General features: G+C 38.8%; 1 protein-coding gene across 2 annotated transcripts in view; it reads right to left on the bottom strand.

Annotated features, from left to right (window-relative positions):
• The window catches only part of jmjd1c (jumonji domain containing 1C), a 122,675-nt gene extending 98,534 nt beyond the window's left edge, over nucleotides 1-24,141 (bottom strand). For both annotated transcript variants that reach the window (XM_023340614.1, XM_023340613.1), the window contains exon 1: nucleotides 23,727-24,141. In XM_023340614.1, coding sequence (XP_023196382.1) covers nucleotides 23,727-23,882 — 156 coding nt within the window. In that variant the 5' untranslated portion in view covers nucleotides 23,883-24,141. The remainder of the gene's footprint in view (nucleotides 1-23,726) is intronic.
• Between the last annotated feature and the right edge of the window lie 552 nt (nucleotides 24,142-24,693).

The raw sequence follows: 24,693 nt of genomic DNA on the forward strand, positions 1-24,693 counted from the left end.
GCATGTGCAGAAGAACACTGATGTCACCCAGTAGCGCTCTGTTTATGGACATAATAATGGATGGAGCCGTCAGCCGACAGCATTGTCACCAGATCAAAACTAGATGAAGGAAGCTGACAAAAGAAAGCACAACTAACAGCAACAGCCTTTACTGGAGCGCTGACTGTGAGTCAGTAGAGAAGTTTGTTTGGATGTGGAGTCAGAGCAATACGCATCACTCAGACCGCTTTCATCATTTTCAGAATTAGTATTTTCAGCCTTTGTTTAAATCCACGTTTAGCCAGTGTGGCTTCTTCTGGTGCAGAGTTATGATGCATGTCTTCCATCCCCGACATAAAAGTCAGATAAATGTGACATGAACGTTCAGAACTATCCAATATGTATCAGAGTTAGTTCCACATATGGAAGGGGCACAAATCACTTTTTTTGATTTGATTTTTTTGGTTGGGCCGTTCAGACAATCATAAAAAAGTCTGACATGGGGAAAAATATCAATGTTTTTAATAAGAGGAGCATAAAATCTTTGAAAATTGTCACAAAGGTGGAGAAGGATAAAGACTAATGATGCTCTGATGTAAGGAGCATCAAGATTTCAATTTAATTAAGCTTTATTTCTATAGACCCTAATGACAACAAATATTGTCTCAAGGCAAAAACTCATTTCAATTCAATCACACATATTCCAATTGGTCCTAGTTAAAGAGTACAGTATGCTCAATTTATTATTTAAAGTAGTTTCAAAAGTTTCAAAGGAAACCCAGCAGATTGCATTGAGCCACTGACTTGCAGCGTTCACTCCTCCTGGACCAGGATGCAGCAGCAATCGTGGCGTTGTGTCGTTGACTGTACAGCAATCTCTCATACTGAGCATCAATAACTTTATGTTAATATGACCAACATTCAGTTTCTTTTGTACAATCAAAGTAGTAAATCATGCTAAACATAGGTGAAACAGAAACTTTGTTCCTTTCTGCTACATTTCAAACAGAAACACTGAGTGAAAAATTATTGCAATTTGCAAAGTCAATGATTGCTGAGTTCCTCCTTATTCTTATGATTAAATAAATTCACAGTTGGAACCTTGTTTGAAACTCCTCCAGGCAAATAAATCCAGTCTGAGATAAACATGTTGTGAGGTTGGATGCAGAGGTAGAACATCAGTTTGCTCACCTGGTGTTTCTCCCATTATAATCAAGAGTTGTCAGGACATTTAGATGCCTTCAAACTTTTCTGACTAATCAAATTCCCCAAAACAGCAACCAGCTGATAGCTACTCAGCTTAGATAGTGACCTCTGAGGTATGAGGTTTGTTTTCTCTGTGTGTACAGGGCTGTTATCTGGTACTCAAAGAGTTAATTCAGTGCAGTGGGTGAACTCAAAGGAACTGGCGTTCACGTGGCTAAGCCACTGTTGCTATGGGAGAAAGCCCAGACAGACGAGAAAGAAACCCCTCTCTCTCTCCCCCTCTGTGTCTCATTCACATTCCCATTTTCTCTCTCTCTCTCTCTCTCTTTCTCTCCCCCGCTCTCTGTCAGGCTCTCCTCCTCCTCCTGCCCTCCCAGCCTGGATGGAAAACTGAACAACTAATGAGAGTACACAGCTCTCAAATTCTCGAGCTCTCCTTCTCTTCTTTTTCAAACTGTGTACATCCTTTTTTTTCACTTCACCTCTTCAAAACATCACTCTTTCATCCCCCTGTTCTCCATTCTCTGTGTGTTTCTGTAATATCAGAACGCCAGTCAGTGAGTCATGTGGCAGCAACACAAGGCCAGGCAGAATATGCCAGTACCAGAGAATTAAAAGGAAAAAAAAGACAACACAGCAATAAACCTCTGCCATTTTGTTTTTCCACTGGAAAAAACCCCGAAGAGGATGTTGTATTGATCTACGAGTATCAAATGTAAAATGACAGTTAAGGCTCCAGCAAAATAAGATTCTGTCTGATTTAAAAGATAAACATGGAATACTCCAACAAATCCCTTTGTAAAAGAAAACATAAAAACACTTCTCTGCACCAAGTGACACCAGACCCCTGCGGTTGTATCATCAGTCTGTGTGGATGGATACGTTGGACCTGTTAAAGTTGAGGGCCTATGAAATCACCTAAAAATGTCAATTTTCTATTTTTCTTTTCCTGTATTTCACTTTTCCACAAACGCAAAAAGTGTGCAATCATGAAGTGAATGAAAACTATTTAACAAATCAATAACCGAAGAGATTCACAATTACTGTTATTCAAGTTTCACAAATATAACAAAGCGGTTCAACAGAACACTGAATGGTTTTAGAAGGTATTTCAATCTATTTCACAATTTTTAATGAATTTAAACATTATGTGTAAAACAAAATGTGAAAGAATTACTTTCACATTTTAAATGAAAGTCTCCGTCCATAATGATCACAACCATTGTTCATTCTCATTTCTTCCATCCATCACAGAATCTCAATTCAAGTACATGACTCAGTCTTTGTATATTCAGCTCCCACTTTTTTCTAAAAAGGAATATCTTTATCGGCACACAGAGCAACAAAACCTTTAATAAACCCTCACTTCTCTTCTACCGATTTATTAAAATATTCCATAGTCAGCAGGTGTGACTGGCTGCCTGCTTTGTGTTTCCTCCTCCTCCTTCTGATGTGACTCTTCTCAATAAGTGGTCATCACATGCAACCTTTACTCCAGTCAACAATGTGTTGGCAAGACGTACAGAAATGTTTTCTAGCAACACATAAAACTTCATAGTCAGAGGTTTTTTTTTCATTTTGGGGGGGGAATTCAGTGAAGTTACAGTCAGCTTTTTTTTTTTTTTTGGTCACTGAATTCTTTGAGATTCTGCTTTCTGTTGTGGATTCATTTTGACTGTTGTTAATTTTGATGTGCCTATTGATAAAAAGAAAATCTGTGACAATATCTAATGTATTAACTTTTAGTGTGTGTGTGCCCCATTTCATAGAGAATCATTTAACCCCCTATCTTAGTGATCTCAAAATAAATATTAAAGGTGGGTTTAGGGATATGGACAGGAGTACCTCAAGGTAAAGGGATTTTACCAAAGAGTCTTCAGGAAAAATATTAAACTTGTAATAAAAGCCAGTCATTACATTGTTTTTAAATTGCTGAATGTAAGCATGTATAAAAATGGTTAACAGAAAAGTATTGTAAGTGCAGCTCAGTTAACCAGAATAAATCACAGGTTGATTATTTTCTTCCTGCTAATAGAAATGCAGTTAAAATGTCTTAAGTTCTATTCTCATTCTTCATAATGTAGAATCTCACTGGCACATCATCAATGTTACCATCACAGCTGCATGATATTAGAAAGTCTTGTGATGCCAATAATATTAGGAAATATTGTGAATTTCTTTTTTACCCCATCTTTCTTGTCTGAAGAAGGATTATATTTTTCCTCTTTTTTAATAGTAATTAACTCTCAGACGTGAAGAGCGCAATCACATTAGACCAACAACCAACCATACCAAGACTGCTTAGGTGGTCTTGGTACAGTTTCAAATTAATTGTAGACCACTCTGTTTAAAGTGTGCATGTGATTTCAACACAGCTACTGTTGCACGCTTCAACCAAACACCTTCTGGTAGACAGGTTTATGTTGCATTGTGGGATGTGGCAGAATAAATACAATATTAAACAATGGTGGCACAGCATAAAACCATATGCATCTTTCAAGACATCTTCTCAAGATCATGCAAAAATATCTCTCAAATCATTTTACCTAGAATAGCCTCCAGAAACACGCTACTGATGTGATTAAATTGTCTTTAATATTTCTACCTGTTCAGAAACTGGCATCTGCTTCCTGTATCTGCATTTGACCATCCTGTCCTGGACACATCTGACCAAAAAAAGAAAATACACTGAATGTCCTCATGTAGTTTGTAGCAACAAACTTTGGTTCACTTGGAGTTTTGTCTGCATAATAGGAAACTGAACCACAGGAAAATGTTACAAATTAAACTCAATAACTGATTTGGACCATGCGGACCAGGTGTGAAAACTGCCTTTAGAAAAAGCTACAAATACAACAGGGTTCCAGACTTTTCAGAAGCTTGTGGCTGGATGGTGAACCTCCGACGAGTGAAGTATATGGGAGTCCTTAGGTTCTTTAGGCTGAACTACTGACCATACAAGAATGACTTCCATGACAGGAATTGAGAAGAATTACTTTTATCAAAATGTTTCTACATATAAAAGATTGGTTGAAAAAGATGTATTCAGAAAACAATAGAAAAAGTACAAGAGCATCACCAAGAGGGGCATTTCTCTACAGCACACAGTCAAACTCCCTCTGTAGGATTCCCACAAGCAGAGCTGCCTCCGAGCAGAATGGAGCCCTCACACACCAGGGCTCGACCTACTCAAGTCAAAACGTATGAAATGAAACAGGCCTATTCAGGACTTCTGCATATTAACTGAGAGCAATGTTCCTCAGATTATTCAGCATCTCTGTCCAGCCTTCTAATCACACAGACAACCACAGTTCTGCCTGGACAACGAATGCCAGTTATTACTTTACCATGCAAGGAGGGGAACAATAAAAAGCTACGGTAAAGTCAAATGATGTCATCATGACCACAAACCCAACTAATGATTCAATTTCAACCCCGATTCAGACAGAATATCACCTTTACCGTCATTTTTTCCCCAGGCTTGACTAAGACAGTGAACATGTGATGTTTACCAATCATATGACATGTAAAACGCTTGCATCTTGTTTAAGTGAAATTAAATGTAAATGTAATCACATGCGTTAAATATTAATGACAATAATTACAGAAGTTTAAATTGACACTTTTTAAAACTGGATCTTGTTGAGTGCTATGAGTAACTGCTTCTCTGGGGGGTTCATTGTATTTCAGGAATAATTCTTCCTATTAGGCTGCAGAACGGTGGAAAATTTACTTTATCCCCAGACCCCGGCTCTATTGTTTGTAGTAGAGGCTTCAGCAAAGCCTCTACTATTTTGCTGTAGCAAAACAACTCCACTTCTGTGGAGTTTGTTTTTAGCTAATAAGGAGGCTGGAAATATACTGTGTCATGTTCAGTGGTAGATAAAAGCTGTTGGAATAAATATGTCAGATTAATATCAGCAGAGTCATAATTATTTTTAGACCATTTTTATTCCTTTGACACACTAAAGAAAAAACTAGGGATGAATGGTACTAGGCAAACATTATATTACAATATTATTGTTGAAAATCACAATGAATCAATTGTGATCATCTCATGGTTTTCCCTACTCCTCTGTTTATTTTCATCTTTGCAATGATCCCACTACTCTCCCTGAGCTTCAGCATCCGAGTCACACAGATCAATATCTGGTCATGGCATGAAAGACTGTCAAAGTTCATCCAAGCAACCAGCCACATCAATGGCAAGTAGTTTTAATGCATCACGCCTGAAATATTACAGATGTGTCTGGAGGGGATAGGAGGGTTATAGTGACCCAGACCTGGGTAGCACACCTTTATACGGGCTATAAATGTAAAGGGGACAAAAATTTATTTCAAATTGAAATAATAAAATAAAATAAAAAATCTATTGCGTCTTGCATATTTGGACTCATTGCAGTAATTGGCAAAGATGTCCTACAATCCAAGTGAACACTCTTGGTTTGATACCATTGAAGAGGAGACGCACAGTCTGGTTACATATGCAAAGTAAAAACTAGAGTTATGATCAAAACTACAGACATATCCATGTCCACATAACTTGTCTCTGTGTGGTCCTGCGATGGACTGGTGACTTGTCCAGGGTGACCCTGCCTCTGGCCCATGACTGCTAGAAATAGGCACCAGTCATAACTAACAGAAATAAAGACTAGAAAACATCAGTCTGTGTGAAACTGAACTAAGTTATTCAAAAAAATAAACTTTTTATTTTATATTAAATACTTTTGTGATATGTGATGTACCCATGTGTGGGATGTGCCACACCTCGACATTAAAGACAGAAATCATCACACTGCCAAACAATGCAGAGAGTTAGCTGGTGGAGCTATCATGTGACGATTCCCTGAAATTGGTGGAGGGAAGCTTCTCTCAGTTCTGGTGCTGCTCTATGCTGAGTGAGAGTCCTTCCCTTGGTTTGGCACTACTTGTTCCTTCTCAGGTCTGGCTCAGCTGAAAACACAGAATCAGAGCAGACACTGAGGCAGACTGTACTACTGCATTTTTTCTGATAGAACTCCGGATGTCGAATCTTTTATCAGGAGCAGAAACATGCTCTGTTCTTCCACACTCCTGTCCATAATGTTTGTGTTACTTCTAATGTAACACAAACATTAGAAGTAACATGTTTGTATTACATTAGAAGTAACACAAATATGTGTTACTTCTACTTGTTTGTGTAGTGCTGCTTAATGCTGCTTAAAACTTGAGCAGCATTGAGCAGCACTTAATGCTGCTCAAGTTTCTACAAAATCGAATATTTTTTCTGTATTTAACTATGAAAGGTAAGCAGAAGAAAACCTAACTTTGTAAACATGAATGCTTTGAACTGCACTTTTGTTCATTTTGCTTTAGTTTGAAAATGAACAATTTTATTCAAATCTATTTTTTCTGCTGTTTACATTCCCCCATCAGCTGATGCAGCGGTGGCCTGTGATGTCATCAGCTCTGCCACAGCCAAACTCCAGACTCAACACCCGGATGTTGTTATTGTGTCTCGTCTCTTGTCTTGTCTCTATGCTGTAACTGTGAAGTAATTTCCCTGCTGGGATGAATAAAGTACTTCTATTCTATTCTATTCTAACTTTGGTTATGGTTTAAAGTGAGGATTCTCTGTTAAAAATGAAAGTTAAAATAAAAAAAACTCAGTATATGTATTTTTTATTCCATGTACTTCACATGCAATAAGCAACATCGTCTGTTACATAATGATTTAATTAAAGATTTACAAGTGGCAGATTATCAACAATTGTGGGTTGACATCCACAGTTCTAAACTACGGAACAATGTAACCATGTCAGGATACAACATGGTACATACAGTATTAAACTGCAATGATGACTGGGGTTGGCTTTATTGTGCAGCCTCAATAGAAATTAAATGCTGCATGAAAAACCATGCAGTAGAAGTGTGTGAATAAAATTCCTTTACTTGAGATGTTGAAATTACCAAAAGGCATACCATATGCTACATCACAAATCAAGGAATCAAGATGCTTATTCAGACAGAACAATATGTCCTTCATTAATGCTTCATTATATTTTTGTTATTATTTAAATTCATTCTTGTTATGTCCTCTGTTCTAGATTCATTTGGTAACTATGACGGTTGTTCAGCTAGAGTTTATTGCATCCCCAGGGTTATTTGGGAAGCCTGCAAGCCTATAGAAGACTTTATGGCTGTTGTAGAGGCAATGTGTCATGGAGCTTTTACTGCACCGTCTGTGTGTGGGTCTGTGCCTCAGAGTTGGGGGGAGGGGTAAATCCAGCTAGCCCATCTTGGCTTCGCATTTCATTCTGTCTCCTTAGGCACCAAAAAACAAACCACTAACACTCTGTGTATCCAGTTACCCAAATACCACACAACCTCGCTGTCGCATACAAAACCTGAAGTCTAAGAAAATAAAATCAAATTTCTAAATAACAAAGCAACTGACAATCTTACCAACTACATGCAAATAAGTTAAATCTTTACATTTGTAGGGTGTTAGATACTGAACTACAATAAAACATACCAAGACAATCTGACACATGGGCACCAGTGAGTTCTGCACTATTTTCCCCAGCTATAGACTCTCTACGAAAGTTTTAGAGTTGGGAATTAGACACCCATCTGTCCATCACTGGCACACCTGTGAGCTGTCGTGTGAGATTGGTCAACCCTGTAATAAAGCCCAGCACATTCTTTGCAATTTCCATACAGAAGTTGAACATGTTTGTTACAGTGTGACAGTAAGTGGTGTCACAGCCAGACTGACTGACTTGTTGCTACATCCAACAGCTCTATCACTAAGTTATGGCTGTTAAAGTAAGATGGGGAAAAGATAGGAAGGGAGAGAGGAGACTGGTAGAAGTGGTTATGGCAGCACAAGAAGACAAACAATCAAACAACCACCGCAGTCTGGTCTGTTCAAACTAAACGACCATGAATGACCAGAGACTTTCTAGTAAATTGTGCTCAATAAACAGGGTTTCAGTCTAACTTCCTGCACTGGTGCAAACTCAGAATTCTTTTAGGAGCGCTATTGAGAAATTGTGCACCTAAATTGGTGGCACTCTAGAGCCCTAATAAACCACATCACTGGTCTTCAGCCAGAAGTTAATTTCTTCAGTAGAAGTGACAAATGAAGGCAATAAGACAGTAGTGTCCACGTCTTGTCCTCAAAACTCTATCCTAGAATTGGGGCTGTAACAATTCATTGAATGATTCCAGCATGAAGCAAATCATCTGCCTCTGGTTAGAGCAACTTGCCAGTAGAAAAGCACCTTAATGGAGACTGCTGTGCTCAGCTTACAGACCTTCTTGGCCTGAAGAGACAGGCCAAGAGAACCTGGTGTTCAGTGATGCAAACTCTCATATGCTTCTCCAGCATCACTGGGTGAGTCCTGGCCACTGATTTAGATACTTTGAATGAAGCAGTAGAAACATCTTATTTCTCCTGGCCCTTCTTTAGAGGAGGGTAAGAGAATCTGTGAGTTTTCTCAGACAGTCCCAGCGTCCCATGTATACACTCACTATATGTTCCTAGAGAACCTTTTCTTTGTTGCTGTCTTCTGTTGCTCTGATAGCTGACTCGTTGTTTATGGGGACATTGATTTCTACTATTCCTAATCTTGTAGCCAACTATCCCAGACACGGTGCTGCAAGTCGGACTATTAGTTGCGAAAGTTTTCCTTAGACAATCCAGATGTGAAGTTTCAAACTTTTAAAGAGATGGAGGCCCAATTTCAAGGTGTTAAATTGCAAAGAAAATTTTCTTTTAAGTCATATTTGATATATGTAGCATTTGTATAACAACTGAACAGTTATGTGATTGTGTTATAAAATGGCACCAAATACATTATACTGCCCCTTTAGAGTTCATTGATTACTCAACGGTTGTTATGACTAATGCCATTTCTATGCCCACTTACATCAACACTATAACACATAACTACTTTAAAATAATACCATTTCTTGTGCTTATTCTTTGGACACAATTCTACTATGAATAACACTGATATTCATGACCTAACACACCGCATACATGCTGAACTGCAGCACAGCAATAACCCTGCATGGATGTATGTGGAAGATTCTTCCCCACTCAGTCATTTTCTGCTGATTGGCCACAGAATACAGCAAAGCTACTGTACACACACACACACACACACAGTGGACTAGTGTAAAACAAAAGCTTCCACCGGCAAAATTAGCTGGTTGCCTTGCTCTTTCCATTCATTGTTCATATGGATGAGTGAGGCGGTTAAATGCCCCATGTCTGAATGTCAGGCTCTGCTTAGGATGAGCTTTCAGCAAAAAACAAACAAACAAAAAAAACAACAAGTTGCCATAAATAAATTACCATGCTAAATACAAAGAGTGCTATGATTTATCATTCACACAGCTTCCTTACAGCAGTGTTAAGAGTCTTGAAGAGAAAATTGTCAAATCAGGAATACAGTAGTTTGGTTTCCTTTTCAGAAGGTTGGAATTTTTTCCTTTGGGACTAAAATAGAAATGAACATTTAACAGAAGGAATGACTAACTCTAATCCAGTTAGTCAAATGGGCAGTAATCAGTTAATGAGAGAATGTACTCATTGGATTTTATTGCATCAGATGAACAAAACAACATTAACAAGTTGAGTCTGTGTTTATTTTCTCCATCTGTAGTAAATGCGCAGTTATTTTTTCTTCCTTTTCCACAAAAAAAGTAGCCTGGTCATTGCCTCCCTTTTTTGCTCTGTCTGGGATTTTTCCCACTGAGCTAAATTCCTCTGATAGAATTTCAAGCGAGCCAATCAGCAAACAGAAGGAGCAGTTGTGAACAATGACATAGATTTTCGTTGCTGTTTCATGGACAACATGCAAAGCAAACATAATTATAGTCAGAATCTATCCACTGGGTGGAATTCAGATCAGCACACAAAGTCATTCTGACATCAGTATCAGAACATGGGCATATGCAAATTACAACATATCCATCTGGGCCTTTTGTGAAAAAGCTTGAGAATGTCCTGCTTTTAGCTTTAACTGCAACATGGCTAATTCTTGCTGATGAGCACACTTTACAGCCAAACCTAAGCATTATGTAAGCAATAGAAGAATCTGAGTGAGTGTTAAAGGCAGCTGCCTGCATGTGTGTACATTTATTGTGTTTCAATAGTTTTGAGTGCTAAAACAAAACTACAGACTAATTCTTGAAAAGAGAGCAGTGCAGAGTGAACAAACACTGGTGGAAAAGACTAGGGAGCCAGACCAGAAGACAACAACGCAGAATTATTTCGATCAACTCATGCCTAACTCTAGGGTCTGTGAGCTACGTTCAAGTGAAGCCGATTATCGTACAATGTTCAAAATAAAATAGTTAACAGATGTTGAAAATGACTTTTTGTAAGTAGTCTGGGGGAGGGGTGCCCAAGTCTAGTCCTCAAGAGCTACCACACCACCCTGCAACTTTTAGACGCATTTCTTCTCCAGTCTATCTGAATGAAAAGAATGGGTGATTCAGCTATTTTATCCAGCTATGATGGAGAAGGGAGACTCCTCTGCAGGATTTGACTGATGGCCAAGGGTATGAACCCCATTTACCCTCCATATCATAAACACACACTGCTCATGCCAAATACAATGTTCATATAAAAAGATTTAGTAAAAAAAAAAAAAGAAAAGAAAGTATGCAATATACGCTGCGATTCTGTCATAATAGTAAGACATTCCTAAACTAGTTGCAAGTTTCGAATTGGAGTCCCAATCACAGAAGTTTTGATTGTTCTCCATCACTGTCAACTACAGTCAACTCCAGATTCACCTTATTAACCAACTGTGAGCTGGTTTCGGTGACACAGTAAAGCTGTGAGCTTTAAACAACATAGGCTGCCATAAAATGTAATGGAACGCATCAGCTTAAGATCTGGAATTGTCTGCAGGTTGGGATTATGTGAAACAAACTCAAAGCAGTTCAGTCACCAACTGAAATCCTGAAGACCTGAAGAGAAGTCCAGGCATTTCTTGAGGTGCTGGTGAAAGAGCTTCATACAATTACCTCTTCCAAAAACTGGACTATACAGATGATACAGAATAACCAGGTCACAAAGTTATCTGCCTAACGAACGCAATTAACACAGTATAATGCCACACATAAGAGCCTAGAGCCCTAACACAAGACCAATGTTCAGGGACAGAGATTGGAAGCAGAGTCTCTTAAAATGTTACATTTTAATGAGATAGAAAACACAAAACACAGCCTACAGTTTAGGCTTACAATAAATGCGATGCAATCTAGCCTGACATGTTGGTAACTGATCCAAATATATGGTAGGTATCGTATGTCATGATGGCTGTTGCTCTCAGGTAGAAGACAGCAGTGCATAAAAGAGATTATAATGGTCTTGAAAAACTGTCAAACAAAAACTGAAAATACAACAAAAAACGAAAATACAACGGCTAGAACATTAAAAAGAAGAACATGGTTAAAAGGAGAGTGATTAGAAAAGCAGTCCAGGGTTTTCCCACTGTATTATAAGCCTGTCCCCCCGCCAGGCTAAAATTGTTTTTTTTTTTTGTTTTTTTATGTACATCAATAACCCCAGATTGCATGAGTCTTTGCTGCGCTCCGCTGTGCTGTGAACTTCATCAGCAGCGCGGTATCCTTCCTCAAAGCAGGGTTTATAGCTGATGCACTGAGCAGGGCGTGAAGTCGCAGGGGTACACCTCTCTGCATAGTGGCCACCCCACCTTGCATGCTGCTGCAGTTGCATCTCCAACGTTTAACTCAGCGTGATTTGCGTGTGCCATCTTCCACTCAAACTGGAAGATTTGGAAGGTATTCTTGCAGAGAAGCTTCACCTGTATCAGCATTTATACTAACCCCTCATGTTTCTTCGGAGAATAGTGCACCAAGGCAGGCAAGTTTAAAAGCTACAATGCTTGTTCTGCTTGCTCAAGCTTAATGTGAACCGTAAATACAACTAATAGTGACTCTTTTAGAGGTGCGTGTGTAGCATGCAGTGCAGTGAGAATATATATATTTGAGAACAAAGAATTATGTGTGCTGTGTGTGTTTACATCTCACACACACTCACCAAGTACATGTTCTGCCAGAGCTTGGGTTTGTGTCTGCGCTGCAAATTGATCAAGTTTATGACTGTTTTCTCTGGTGAATGATGCGTTTAGTGGGCCGGTTGTTTAGCCTGTGAATGTCACACATGCAGCGCCACAAAGCCTCAAACTGCAGAATATCAAATTGTTTCTCTACCTTTGCTTCTCTCCAAAGGTAGAGAAGACAGAGTATCGCGCGGCCGCACACTTGACCTCTAACATGTGAACGAGTGCTACAGGGCCAGCTGGCTGAAGAGTAGAGATCAAAATAACTCATCCCATAAAGACTGGGCAATCAAAACAAACAACTCTATGGCAATTATTATAAAATAACAGTCACAAAACAGAAATGCTTGGTCTCTACTATCATTTGCTAAGATGTATCTTTGAACAAGCAGAGCTCAAACTCAAAAATTAAACTCATTGTATCAGATTGTAACTATGGTAACAAAAACTAAGATTGATCTTTGCACTTTTACAAAGTAAACTTGTCAGCTCTTTTAAATCTTAAGTTTGTAGAATTCTTATAAATTATAATCGTATTTATCTCTGCTGAAACCATTACATCAAATTTAACAGCATTGTCATTCTTAATAAACAGATGTTAAAATTCTAAATCTGTGGTCTGTGTTAAAATGTTAGCATATATGCCCAAGTAGCTTTTTAGTCAATTTATGCCTTGGGTCGACTCTACATGTGACCAGCATTTGTGTTTGAAGATCCACTGGCTTTTTACTTAATCGGGATTTAACAGACGTGCCAAATATTTATTTTAATTGTAATTTTTGTTTGTTGCTTTGAAGACTCTATAGTTCTGTGTTTAAGTATTGTCAACAATGTCAACATATAATTACCAAGTCATATTTAACATATTTAATTCAAAACCATGATGTACCGCTAGTGGACCCTGACCACCAGGCTTAGCGCATTTTCTGGGGGAAACCCTGGCAGTATATTAACAGTTAGGCCTGTTGCGATAAACAATAAATCAATTAATCACAGATAAATGAAAGTTATCGACATCATTTTAATTTATCGGATTTATTGTTTCTTCCTGCCTTTTTTTCTTTCTATTGCTGACACTGGATGAAAAAAGGCTCAACTCTGGTGCTCTCCACTAACTCCTCCCTTCCTAATTTCCTTAGTATAGTGCCCGGTTCACACTACACGATTTTAGAATTGTCGGCCGATTTTCAAAACCACACACTAGCTGACAAAAATCGTAGGCATAACAGTTCAATCAGGTTGTCCAGCAGATTTCAGACAGAGAATCCTGTAAAAGCCCACTACATCATACGTCAATTATTGTAAACTGCTGATGATGAAGCAATAGCAATAAATTGAGTTTGCTGCAATGTGATGTGGAGGTGAGTTATTCTGTTTTTTTCATCTTTGTGTTTAATCATCAGTTAATTAGTATTTACCAGGGCCGGACCTAGGAGGGTGTGGGCCCCTGGGCTTGAGCCAAGGTGCGGGCCCTACTTAATCATCGTTACATATATATATACATATATATATAAATAAATAATATACAGTATCCCTGACTTCCTTCCCTTTGGGTGGTCAGCGCTTGGCCATGACTTACTTGTGGAACCGATCCTATCCACAAACCTTATCTACCTACAAGGCCACAAAAATCAGCCATTGTCCACCATGAGAGGCTGATGAACAGTCCCAACCACAGCTCATCTCTCCATGCAAGGTTTACAACAGTCACTCCATGATTGCCAACTTTTTTGCTGTATTTTGCACACACACGCACTAAAGAATTTCAGCAAGTCAGAATTTTAAAGATCGTGATCGGCCAGAAAATTGCTACCTGTGCACCTTTAATGAATGTAAAGATCATTACTACAAGCAAAATAGTTATTAAAGAAATACTTGAACATCTTGAGTATGTCTATTCAACAGAGCTTTCCTAAGGCAGAAAAAATTGACAATGTTCTCTATCCATTATCTATGTACAGTATTCATTTATCTTTCTTCATTTCTATCTTTATCTGTCTCCCTCCCTCTTTCAATTTTTATCAACTGTATCTTTCTCTGTAATTATCAGATTTATTTCCTTACCAAGTTCAGACAGTCAGGTTATTTCGCCTCTGAGATCCAAACCTGGTCAAAACTTTTATTCAGTGATGACTGGATTTAGCTGCGTATCAGGGCAGGGCAGGACACACTCATTGCTGCACTTGACGAAGATGTTCGCCCTTCCGCCGCCTCTGGGTGGCGGAAGGGCGAACAGTCAGAGATCCAGGTTCTGGCTGACCATAGAACCGCAGTTGGCAAGGCTAACGTCTTGAGAAGCGGAGAGGGACGATGGTTCTATTCCATGTCCAATATGAGTTTTAAAAAACCCTGTTAGCTTGGATATTTTCTTCATCACCTCTCGGTCGCGCTCTTCTGTTTCTTTCGTTCCTGCGCTTCGCTGTCATTCATTCTGCTGTCCGCCATTGTGAGAAATCACTCCCTGATGCTCCGCCCCAAAGCGTAAAAAGCATCCAACTTGGACCAGTAATAGTCAAGCATTCATGATGGACGTTTGCCAGAACAAATTAGACATTTTTTCAACAACACTGCCAAAATCTCCTTAGTTAGTCAGTGATAAAATTAAGACATTCTGACCTTATTCATTCACAAAAATAGCAGTGCAACAAGGGTTTACCGGGCTGCAGCCCTGGTCAGCCCGTGCTAAAACCCAGGCTTGTATTTACCGTTTTAATGTTTAATATTACATTGAGAACAATGGGCACAAAATAATGGCTACAATTCCAGTTAATTAATTTTAAAACCAGGCATTAATCAATGTTTTACTACAATCTACGTGGAATGCATGTGGCTAGTGTCAGCGTAAAGTCCTGACTGAATGAATAACCTTATTATAATCTACTTATGTCACGTTAAAGATGAACACGTTATCACAATAATTTTGGAGATAATTAATCGCTCAGCAAAATTTGTTATCGTGACAGGCCTATTAACAGTCAGTTAATAAACTGTCAGTCTGGACGTATTATTATGTGGAATGGTCTGCCAGAGAACCTAAGGGCGGCAGAAAATATTGTTGTCTTTAAGAGCAGGTTCAAGACCCATCTTTTAACTGCATTTCCTGAATTAGATCATTTCCGTCCAGTTTATGCATTTTCTATATATTTGTGTGTTTTTCCTGGTGGTGAGTGGGGTTGTTTGTTTTGTGGGTTTGTTTTATTGATATGCACAGCACTTGGAGCTGCTTTTAGAATAAAGGGTGCTTTATAAATAAAATTGATTGATTGATTGATTGATTGATTGATTGATTGATTGATTGATTGATTAACTTTAAAGTAAAATTATGTTACTGGGAACCTTGTTAAATAAAAATCTTTATTAATAAAAGTCAAAGAGCATCAGAACAGACTTTAGAACAACAACTGGTTTCCACTGTTTATGTATCAAATTGCTCATCTTTTAATGCTGTAAACAGTTTAGAGCAGGGGTGGGCACTCCTGGTCCTCGAGGGCCGGTGTCCTGCAACTCTTAGATGTCTCCCTGGTCCAACACACCTGAATCCAACAGCTGAATCTCCTCCTAAGTGCAGTCAAGTTCTCCAGAGTCCTGTTAACGACCTCATTATTTGACTCAGGTGTGTTGAAGTAGAGATGCATCTAAAAGTTGCAGGACACCGGCCCTCGAGGACCAGGAGTGCCCACCCCTGGTTTAGAGTATGGCAAACTTAAATATTACTGTCTTCATCAACATAGTTTCATAAAAATCCACTTTTGAATGTAATCTGAAATCTTGTCACATTTAATTCCTGATAAAACACTAAGGGTTGTTTGTTCTCTACAAATATGTTGTCTGTTTATTATTTTAATATCTTACACACAAACCCTGGCCTGCAACTATTATATTTTTTTTACTCAAATATATTTTCAAAAACTGGCTTTAATTTTAAACTTCCCTTCTGGGAGTTGACCTGAATTCAAAGTCCAAAGAAATGGAAAGCCGTAAAACATGCTTGTAAAACAAGATGGAAGGTCTTTGGTAGTTTGACAGCTTTCCAAAAATAGGGCAATGAAAGGAGTGCATTGGTGAAAAATATATATTTTCTTTAAACTGAATCTTAAATGATAGAAAACATTATTAACCAATACATTTATTGCCCAGCCCTAAAATGCTGATGAATTTTCTTAAATCCATAAATGCCTCTTCTGTCTTTGTTCTTTTTTTTTTTTACCCCTACAGGGGGTCTTTTTGTGGGCTCTAGTGTCCCTTTTACGAAAGTAGTCTGACAGGAATGGGGAAGGAGAGGAGGGAAGACATGCGGCAAATGTCGCCGGGTCCGGGAGTCGAACCCGCGACGGCCGCGTCGAGGACTCAAGGCCTCCAAATATGGGTCGCGCTAACCACTAAGCCACCACGGCACGCCCCTCTGTCTTTGTTCTTTAACAGAAAGTCTCAACATCTTCAGGTGGCTTTAATAACCTTGTGTTGTGTTTAACTCCTGTCTTCCTGCTGCTGACAGGAGATCAGCTGATTAAGATTCTGGAGCAGACAAGTACTGCTGGTTGCTTAAAGCAGAGTTAATAAACTGAGGTGGTGATATTAGAGCATTTGTTTGCAGTGGGCACTGGGATTGGTTACATTATCTAGATCCACTATGATTCTTTTCAAAAGTACCAAATAAAACAGAAAGAGGTTTAAACAGCAAGTGGATGAGATGTTAAAAATCCCAGCCTTCAAGTTTGTTCTCAGATGGTGAAAAAGCAAAGCGGTTCTTTAACAGAACCAGTCCAGAACTGGCTCTAGTGGCAGCCCTGGATAAGAGCTGGAACCTCGTTGGGGAAAAATCTCCCAGGCCTAGCATGACCTGAGGGTCACTGCATGCTAGACCTGAGGGTCCCACAGCAAAGTAGATGGACAGCTAGTAGATAAGATATGTACAACTGCTCTCCAGTTGATTACCATGTTGGTAACCTTTACCATGACTATTATTTTCTGCAGCTCTTTTAATGGATGATGAACTTGCATAACAGGTGTACTAAGGGAACCCCCAACCAGACCAGTAGAAGGAGCTTATTGACACCAACCACGGTAGAAAAACATGGTAGCTCAGTTAGTAAGAACACTGATCCACACCTCCAACAGTTTCTATTTATGCTGCTGGGCTGACAGCAGTTCATTACATATGAAAGCCTGCAAAACTTTAAAATGAACTTATATCACAAGCAATTATTTGCCACCATGGCAAACTGCAGCCAAACTGAGCTTGCCACAGAGCACTTTTATTCACTATATGGCCAGAACCAGTGAGATTCCTGGAAAAGATCCTAAACAAAATGAAAATAAATAAGGAGCATGTTTGAGCTATTTCACATGATAATCCAAGAAATATTAAAGGACCCGTTTACCCGGAGTCACTCTTCAGTTCAATGTTACGGAGTCCCTAATATTTTTGATCCAGACGCTCGTTGATGCAACACCAGGGACCGGAGTATCTCACTCCAGCACGTTTTGAGACCAGGTTTCAGAGTGAAACTTTTTTGTAACAGAATTACTCTTCAGAACACAGTGCTGTTGAGGTTACTCTACGCAAGCACAAGCAGATAACAACAAAAACAATGGTAGATAGTTACCATTGTTTTTGTAGCTACAAAAACATGTGATGTACATCACAGTACTGTATTGTGTTACATCACCTGTATATAATAATATATATGTTAAATGAGCACTTTGTTCTATGAGGTAGAAGCTAGTAAGGTGGAAGCCAAGGGTCAAATGTACATTTGATGACATCTTCAAATCACTGTGCCATCTAGTGGCCGGGCATGACAACTACAGCTGACTCAAGGTGTCTTGGCAGTGCTGTCTAAATGTGAAACTTTTCACCAATCAACATCTGACAATACCTGCAGTTCCTGGGCAGTGGTGTCATGTAAACATAACCAAAATAAGCCAGAATGATAAAGTAGGGTGACCATATTCTCCTTTGGGAAATCCCGGACAACCTGAAGGGGGAGGGGGGGGGGGGGGGGGGCGCTTCCCGCACTGCACCCCACCCCATAATAATAATCTGCACTCTTTTGGTTGAATGCAGTATTTATGCTGTTTAGTTTTTATTCAAGTACATTTTTTGTTAATGGAGACTGAGAATCCATTTTATTTTTGTTTTTGGTTGTTTTGTTCATCAGTTCCAGTGTTTAGTGTTCTTTTGAAAATAAAGTGTATTTATCTTTGGCAGGAAATTGCATGGATTATTATGTCATTTCCATTAAATCAGTGTAAAAAGATCTTCAAACAATATTATCATTTATCGCAATAATTTTTCAGACAATTAATCGCTCAGCAAAATTTGTTATCATGACAGGCCTACGTACAAAAGGATTTATAAACATAACTGAACACATCAAACCTCATGGAAACTCAAAATGACTGGAGACGAGCTCACAGAAAGACAGACACCAAACTGCAACCAATGACGAGAAACGCTTCAGAAATCGTACAAGCCATCTATGGCTCTGTCATAATTGATAGAGACGAGGATTCTTCTAAAGAGGTGATCAAGTTCACATGCACATCAAAATGGAAAACCAAGAGGTGAACTGGCCAGCAGAAGCTCAAAAAGATCCATGCAGCTGGTGACAAATATCAAAACTATTATTTTAGCAATAAGCAGAGTCAATGACTAGGCAGCAACCAAAAGTAGCACAGTTGGTGGTTATGTAAACGGATGGCAGATTTAATTTACTCGCCAGTCAAAGTATACCAAAAATAATGACTACGCTGAATGTCAGATTTATTCCTTTGACTAGATAAAACCTGTTAAAGCTCAAACATTTTCCTTGGGATATTGCATATTTTAGATACATTTAGGATATATTGTGCAACCCTACCTGTAACTTCTATGAACAGTAAGAGGTAATCCAGAAATGCAGAACAAGTGTGATGAAGGAACATGACACCAAGCAAAGACAGGTGAAGCAGCAGCAGCACCTGAGCCGGGCCACTGCATCACCTTCTATTATCTGTCTGATGTGAGCAATATGGTAATCAGCAGAATCTGATGTAAACATAACCATGAATGTTATGTAGATAATATTCTGGTGACAACTAACTTGTGTTTAAAGCAATGAATGCACTTGAACAGCCTGCATGTTTATCACAACAGAGCTCCCCTATGGAGTGGAAATGCTCCACTGGTATTACGCTGATTGGAGAAGTTGACAACGTAAGCTGTAAACTTGGTCTATATGCTTTATGATCAGAAAGCCCACATGGCCCACCATCTCAGCAGATTGTTTTATATCACACAAGTCAATCTGTAATGAATGGTTCATGTTTGTGTGTTTATTATAAAAACATCTTAAAGGGTCTACAGCAGGGGTCTCAAACTCCAGTCTTCGAGGGCCGCAGTCCTGCAGTTTTTAGATGTGCCACAGGTACAAAACACTGGAATGAAATGGCTTAATTACCTCCTCCTTGTGTAGATCAGTTCTCCCAGCCTTGCTAATGACCTAATTATTCTATTCAGGTGTGGTGCAACAGAGGCACATCTAAAAGTTGCAGGACTGCGGCCCTCGAGGACTGGAGTTTGAGACCCCTGGTCTACAGAGATAGTGGGTAAGGTAGGATCATGGCTTATCATTTGGAGCGTTTCAGACTTCTGTAGAAATACTGCATTATTTTTCCTTCCTTTATTTAACCGGGTAAAACCCCACTGAGCTTCAGATCTCATTTACAAGAGGGACACATGCACCGATCAGGTTTTTTGCTGCCGATTCTGATGACCTATGAGGGCTGATCACCGATCATTGCCAATCATGTGGATTGGCTGTTAATTTTTCAAGTTAGGTATAAATGCTACTATGTTATCTGGCAAAATGGAAAAATGATCTGGCAATAAATTCACCTAATTCAGAAACATACAAAGTACTTGCAGGCACAAAACAACAGCTACTCAGTCAAAAGGACAACTGAAGAACCTGTAATCAGTTTTTACTGATTACTGATTAAATATTATTTTTAATATTTAACAGTAAAGTTCTCTGTACCATAAATTATTCACAAGTAAATATCACAGCACTGCCTATATCAAATAATGTCAAGTAAAAAAGGAAACATTTATCCAAAGTCAAATGCAGGTTGAATCAAAATAAACAATCCTGAGTGACTGAATCCAAACTTCCTGAGAACTTGACTAGCTGATTAATGCTGGTTCTGATTGGCTGTTTCTGACCAAGCTGAGTAATTCTGAAGAACACAGAGGAGGCAGAGGAGATTGATTCTTTTTCAGAGATTATCTGATTGGCGATACATGATTTGCACACCTCTAGCAGAAATCTAATCTAAAATTATCATATACATAAAATTATACTTTTACTGTACTTTACATATGTAGTGTGCAATTAAAACACAAAAAATATAAGTATCAGATTAATATTTGAAGCACTTTGATCTATAGCGAAAGCTCTACTGTCTGACCTTACATTTCTCTTTAGACTTTGAACTGATCAATGAATAATGTGATTACATAACAGGCAATGCAACTGTAAAGTGTGACTACCAGGCCATCTCCTAAACACAGATGGATGTTAGAGTTGTAAAGTAATGCACAACATAAACAAATTTGTTGCTTGTTTATTTATTTATTTTTTTACCACTTTATATTTTATGAGTTATTTAAAGGTATTCTGCATTTGCTTTCACCACAAAATAAACATAAATGTACAGGAAGAAATAATATGAACACAAATCTAAGATATTGATGAGTGATAAAGAAAACACCTTCACCATATACGGAAACTGTCACAGGAAGACAAAACTTTGTTGCTAGCACATTGAGAAGTGTGTGTGGGTCTGGATATTTTTACCTTAGCGTCTGCATAAAACATGTTATCTCAGCTTGCTTCCATTTTTATTAAAAATGAGCAGAAAGACTACTGTCGAGATTTGGTCAGAACATTAAGGAATAGTGTGAATGTCAACAAACTGATCAATATTTGTCACGTCTTAAGATGCCGGAGCAGAATTCATCTGCTGTCAAAACCTATTCCATATTTAGTTCAGAAATGCCCCACAAATCTCTGTTCAAAGACAAACATACTGTGAACAGTTGTAGTCGTAGCCAAGTCAATTTGTCATCAAAACAAACATCAACTAGGGAGGAACATGGGGGCAAAAGACAAGGAGCTCTTAACTAGTTAGCCAACAGCAAAGTCGTCAAATAAATTAGGTTGCAAATGCTTCATTTAATGAAAAGGACAATTGTCATTCTCACACTATTAGATTTGTAGTCATAAAGGAGAGAGCTTAGAAAAATGCTTTGAATACCAGAACTGATCTGAAAGACTCAACTGTACTGCTTGTTTATTACATTGATACAAAAGATCAATTACAATAAACAGAAGCTTCTAAACATAAAGACACAAATAACACCTGCAAAAGTCCCTTCCCATCTTTTATCAAAGCCTGCATTACAATTAATAACACAATAAATATGAACCTCAGAGATGGCTGCTCAAACGGTCAGGTTTTATTGCTAATACTCCAGTTATATAGTTATACTGCGATCCCAGTGACAGATATGTTTATTCATTCTTCAGACCTAGTGCACCAACTATTCAGCTAGTGTCAACATCTTACTCTAAGGTCAAAATACACAAAGCATAGAAAAACAGGTGAAATAAGGCCTTAATTGGTTTTACTTTTTCTCTACTCAGGAATGTTACTGAACTGATAATTAATAGAGTCAGAAAGCATGGGCAATGCAGTTGTATCAATGACAATCTGACAAACAGTTGACAAAATCCTGACAGCTTGAATTCACATTTAAATTTTTCAACTTTTTAAACTGACTGAACACCATGATATGGATGAAACCAGAGTTCTACTGCTGCTGAAGCTCCAACTACCAGAAAACTCGCTGGATCATATGCATATTTCAATGCAGTTCATGGAATTATCACTGTGAGGAGTCTTTAGCAGTGCAACGCTAATTAATTCATGAAACTATGCTACTCCCTATGATGCATGTAAAAGCAAAATATGAAATATATTATCTAAATTCAAAATAACCAAACTCTGATCGTGCAGCTTTAAAAATTTGTTTACCAACATTTCAATTGGAAAGCTGCAGAAGCACTCAACAACAAAACACAAGAACTTGTAATACAAACATTGTCCTACTTTTAAGCTTGAATGTATGCTAGAGAACACATGAGAAACAAACTATAGCTGATGTCTTACCCATTACTTCAGACACAAAGAATAACTCCAGCACAAAGCTCTGTCAGTAGCAGCTGATTCTGGTAGAAGAGGTAATATATCCTGACAGGCTATCCTCAATCAGCAAAACATGCACACAAAGAGAATATGCGAAATGATCAAATCAGATCTGTGCTAGGCTCTACCCAGTTATCTGCACAGGCAGACAGAAGGTGTCTGGGAACAAAAGAAAACTGAGCACAGGCATACTGTACAGTGTGTACTGTGGGGAAAAATCCTGTGTACCTAGCCAAGGGCTTGTCCAGACATATATTTTTCTTGTATAGTTGTATTGCCGTCATTGGCACCAGTTGTGAAAAATATGCCTTTTTATAATCTGAGGGTCAAAAACAAAAACAGATTCCTGCTGCTGCTCAGTGGCTCATCATTTGGCAGCATGTTCCCTTTAAAATCTGAACAATTCTCCACACCATGAGTAACTGGCTATTGTTTGAGCTACAGCACACGTTTGTGTATATATGTATAGTCTTTTCTAACACTTTGAGCTTATTTTTAGGACAGGCAGTAGGGGGGAAATTAACAAATAAACAAATGAATAAATTACCAACACTGTGTAACCAAGAGCTAATGGGAATTAGTTCAACCTTAAGTCTGTAAGGCGAGAGAAACACTGAAAAGCTAAGCTCATCACCGTCAGCTGATTTGCAGTGTACAGCAGATTAAAACATTTAGCTGCTGGGGAGTAAAATTCCTCCACATGTTTAAACAAATGCAGCACCAACAAGACCTGCCAGCTGTTTGGCTGCACTAATTGATTATACACCTACCACCTGATAGCCCGCTGCGGTTTAAAGATTCCTTTCACGAAGCAAGTATGGGAACACACAGGTTTGATGTGGCCACAGAAAATGTTACACGGGCTGCAAAACTCTGAGAACTTCCATGTAAATATGCAGAGAACTGTCTGTCCGCAGCTAGCTGTTTGCTTTCCATAACCCCCTGCTGGCAGCCTGACTGGCTTCTTCTGTAGTCAGTAACGGGCAAATCTACACACATAGCAGCGAAAATACACAAAACAATACGGGATACGAGATGTTGAGTCTTGGGTCTCGTATCTATGGGAACAAAGCAAGAAAAATCTTTCAGCCTGGCAATCCTACTATAGTACCTCGCTGCCTCGCCAGGAACCACAGATTTTCCCATTTGTGTTTCATGTAATAATATACCACAGGGCAGGATAAAAATCCCCACATTCCTTACCGTCAGGTCGGAATAGGTGCTGTCACGGTTGCTGACGGCTCGTATTACCCCGGACCTCCATGGCAACCGAACAATATCGCCGATTTCAGGTGGCTCGTCCCCGCTGACACAGAGGAACCGTTTTCCGACCAGCTCCGGCCGAGCCTCGACTGCCATGGCCTTTTGCTGGTCGAACCCCCCTCGGAAAACTTCCCAACAAGGACGACCTCACAGACGTGTCATTTATGACATTAAAGTGGCTACTAAGAATCCAACGGTAAAAAAGAAAAAAAGATAAAGAAAGTTGTTCGCTAGTAAAACCTGAAAACCCGACTGGGATTTAATGGAATAGCAATCTCCACCCGCTCAAGCGTTAGTCTCTTCTTTTTGAGGGTGAAAAAAAAAACTGTGGAACACTGAACCGCACCAAATCCATGCTAGCTAGTATTTCTCCGCTGCTTCCCGAAGCATTCACAAACCGCAGAACTATTGTATCCCTCCGCACAGCCAGTCTCCAGTCACTCTGGAGCTATTTTTGCAAAGGCACCACGACAAATGTTCTTTCTTGTACCAGAGCCAAAAACCTATCAGTCTACAATGGAGAGAGAATCTGTTCTACAGCCATGGCTGCCTCTGTCTGTCATTAATCCATTATTATTAGTATAAACAAGAACAGCGTCTGCTTCGGGGCTAACTGGTTTTGAAGAATAACTGTGAAAAATTGGGTCATATCTGTGTGCAAAAAAATAGTTATTTTTTAAACTGTCGCAGCTCTTATGTCTAAAATTTTTTTACTTACATTTTTGGCATAAATAGTAACATGGACTTATATCTTACAGTTCCAGTTAAAATATACTAAATTGGGTAAACACTAAGTGTGGCTGTGATGTTTTTGCTCTCTTTCATCAATAGTTGAAATCAGATATTTACATACACAGTCTATTTTATAGCACATTTAAAAATAACAAAGTTGACCAATGTACTTCAC

This window comes from Xiphophorus maculatus, chromosome 10 (assembly GCF_002775205.1).
Source record: "Xiphophorus maculatus strain JP 163 A chromosome 10, X_maculatus-5.0-male, whole genome shotgun sequence".
Classification (NCBI taxonomy): Eukaryota; Metazoa; Chordata; class Actinopteri; order Cyprinodontiformes; family Poeciliidae; genus Xiphophorus; species Xiphophorus maculatus.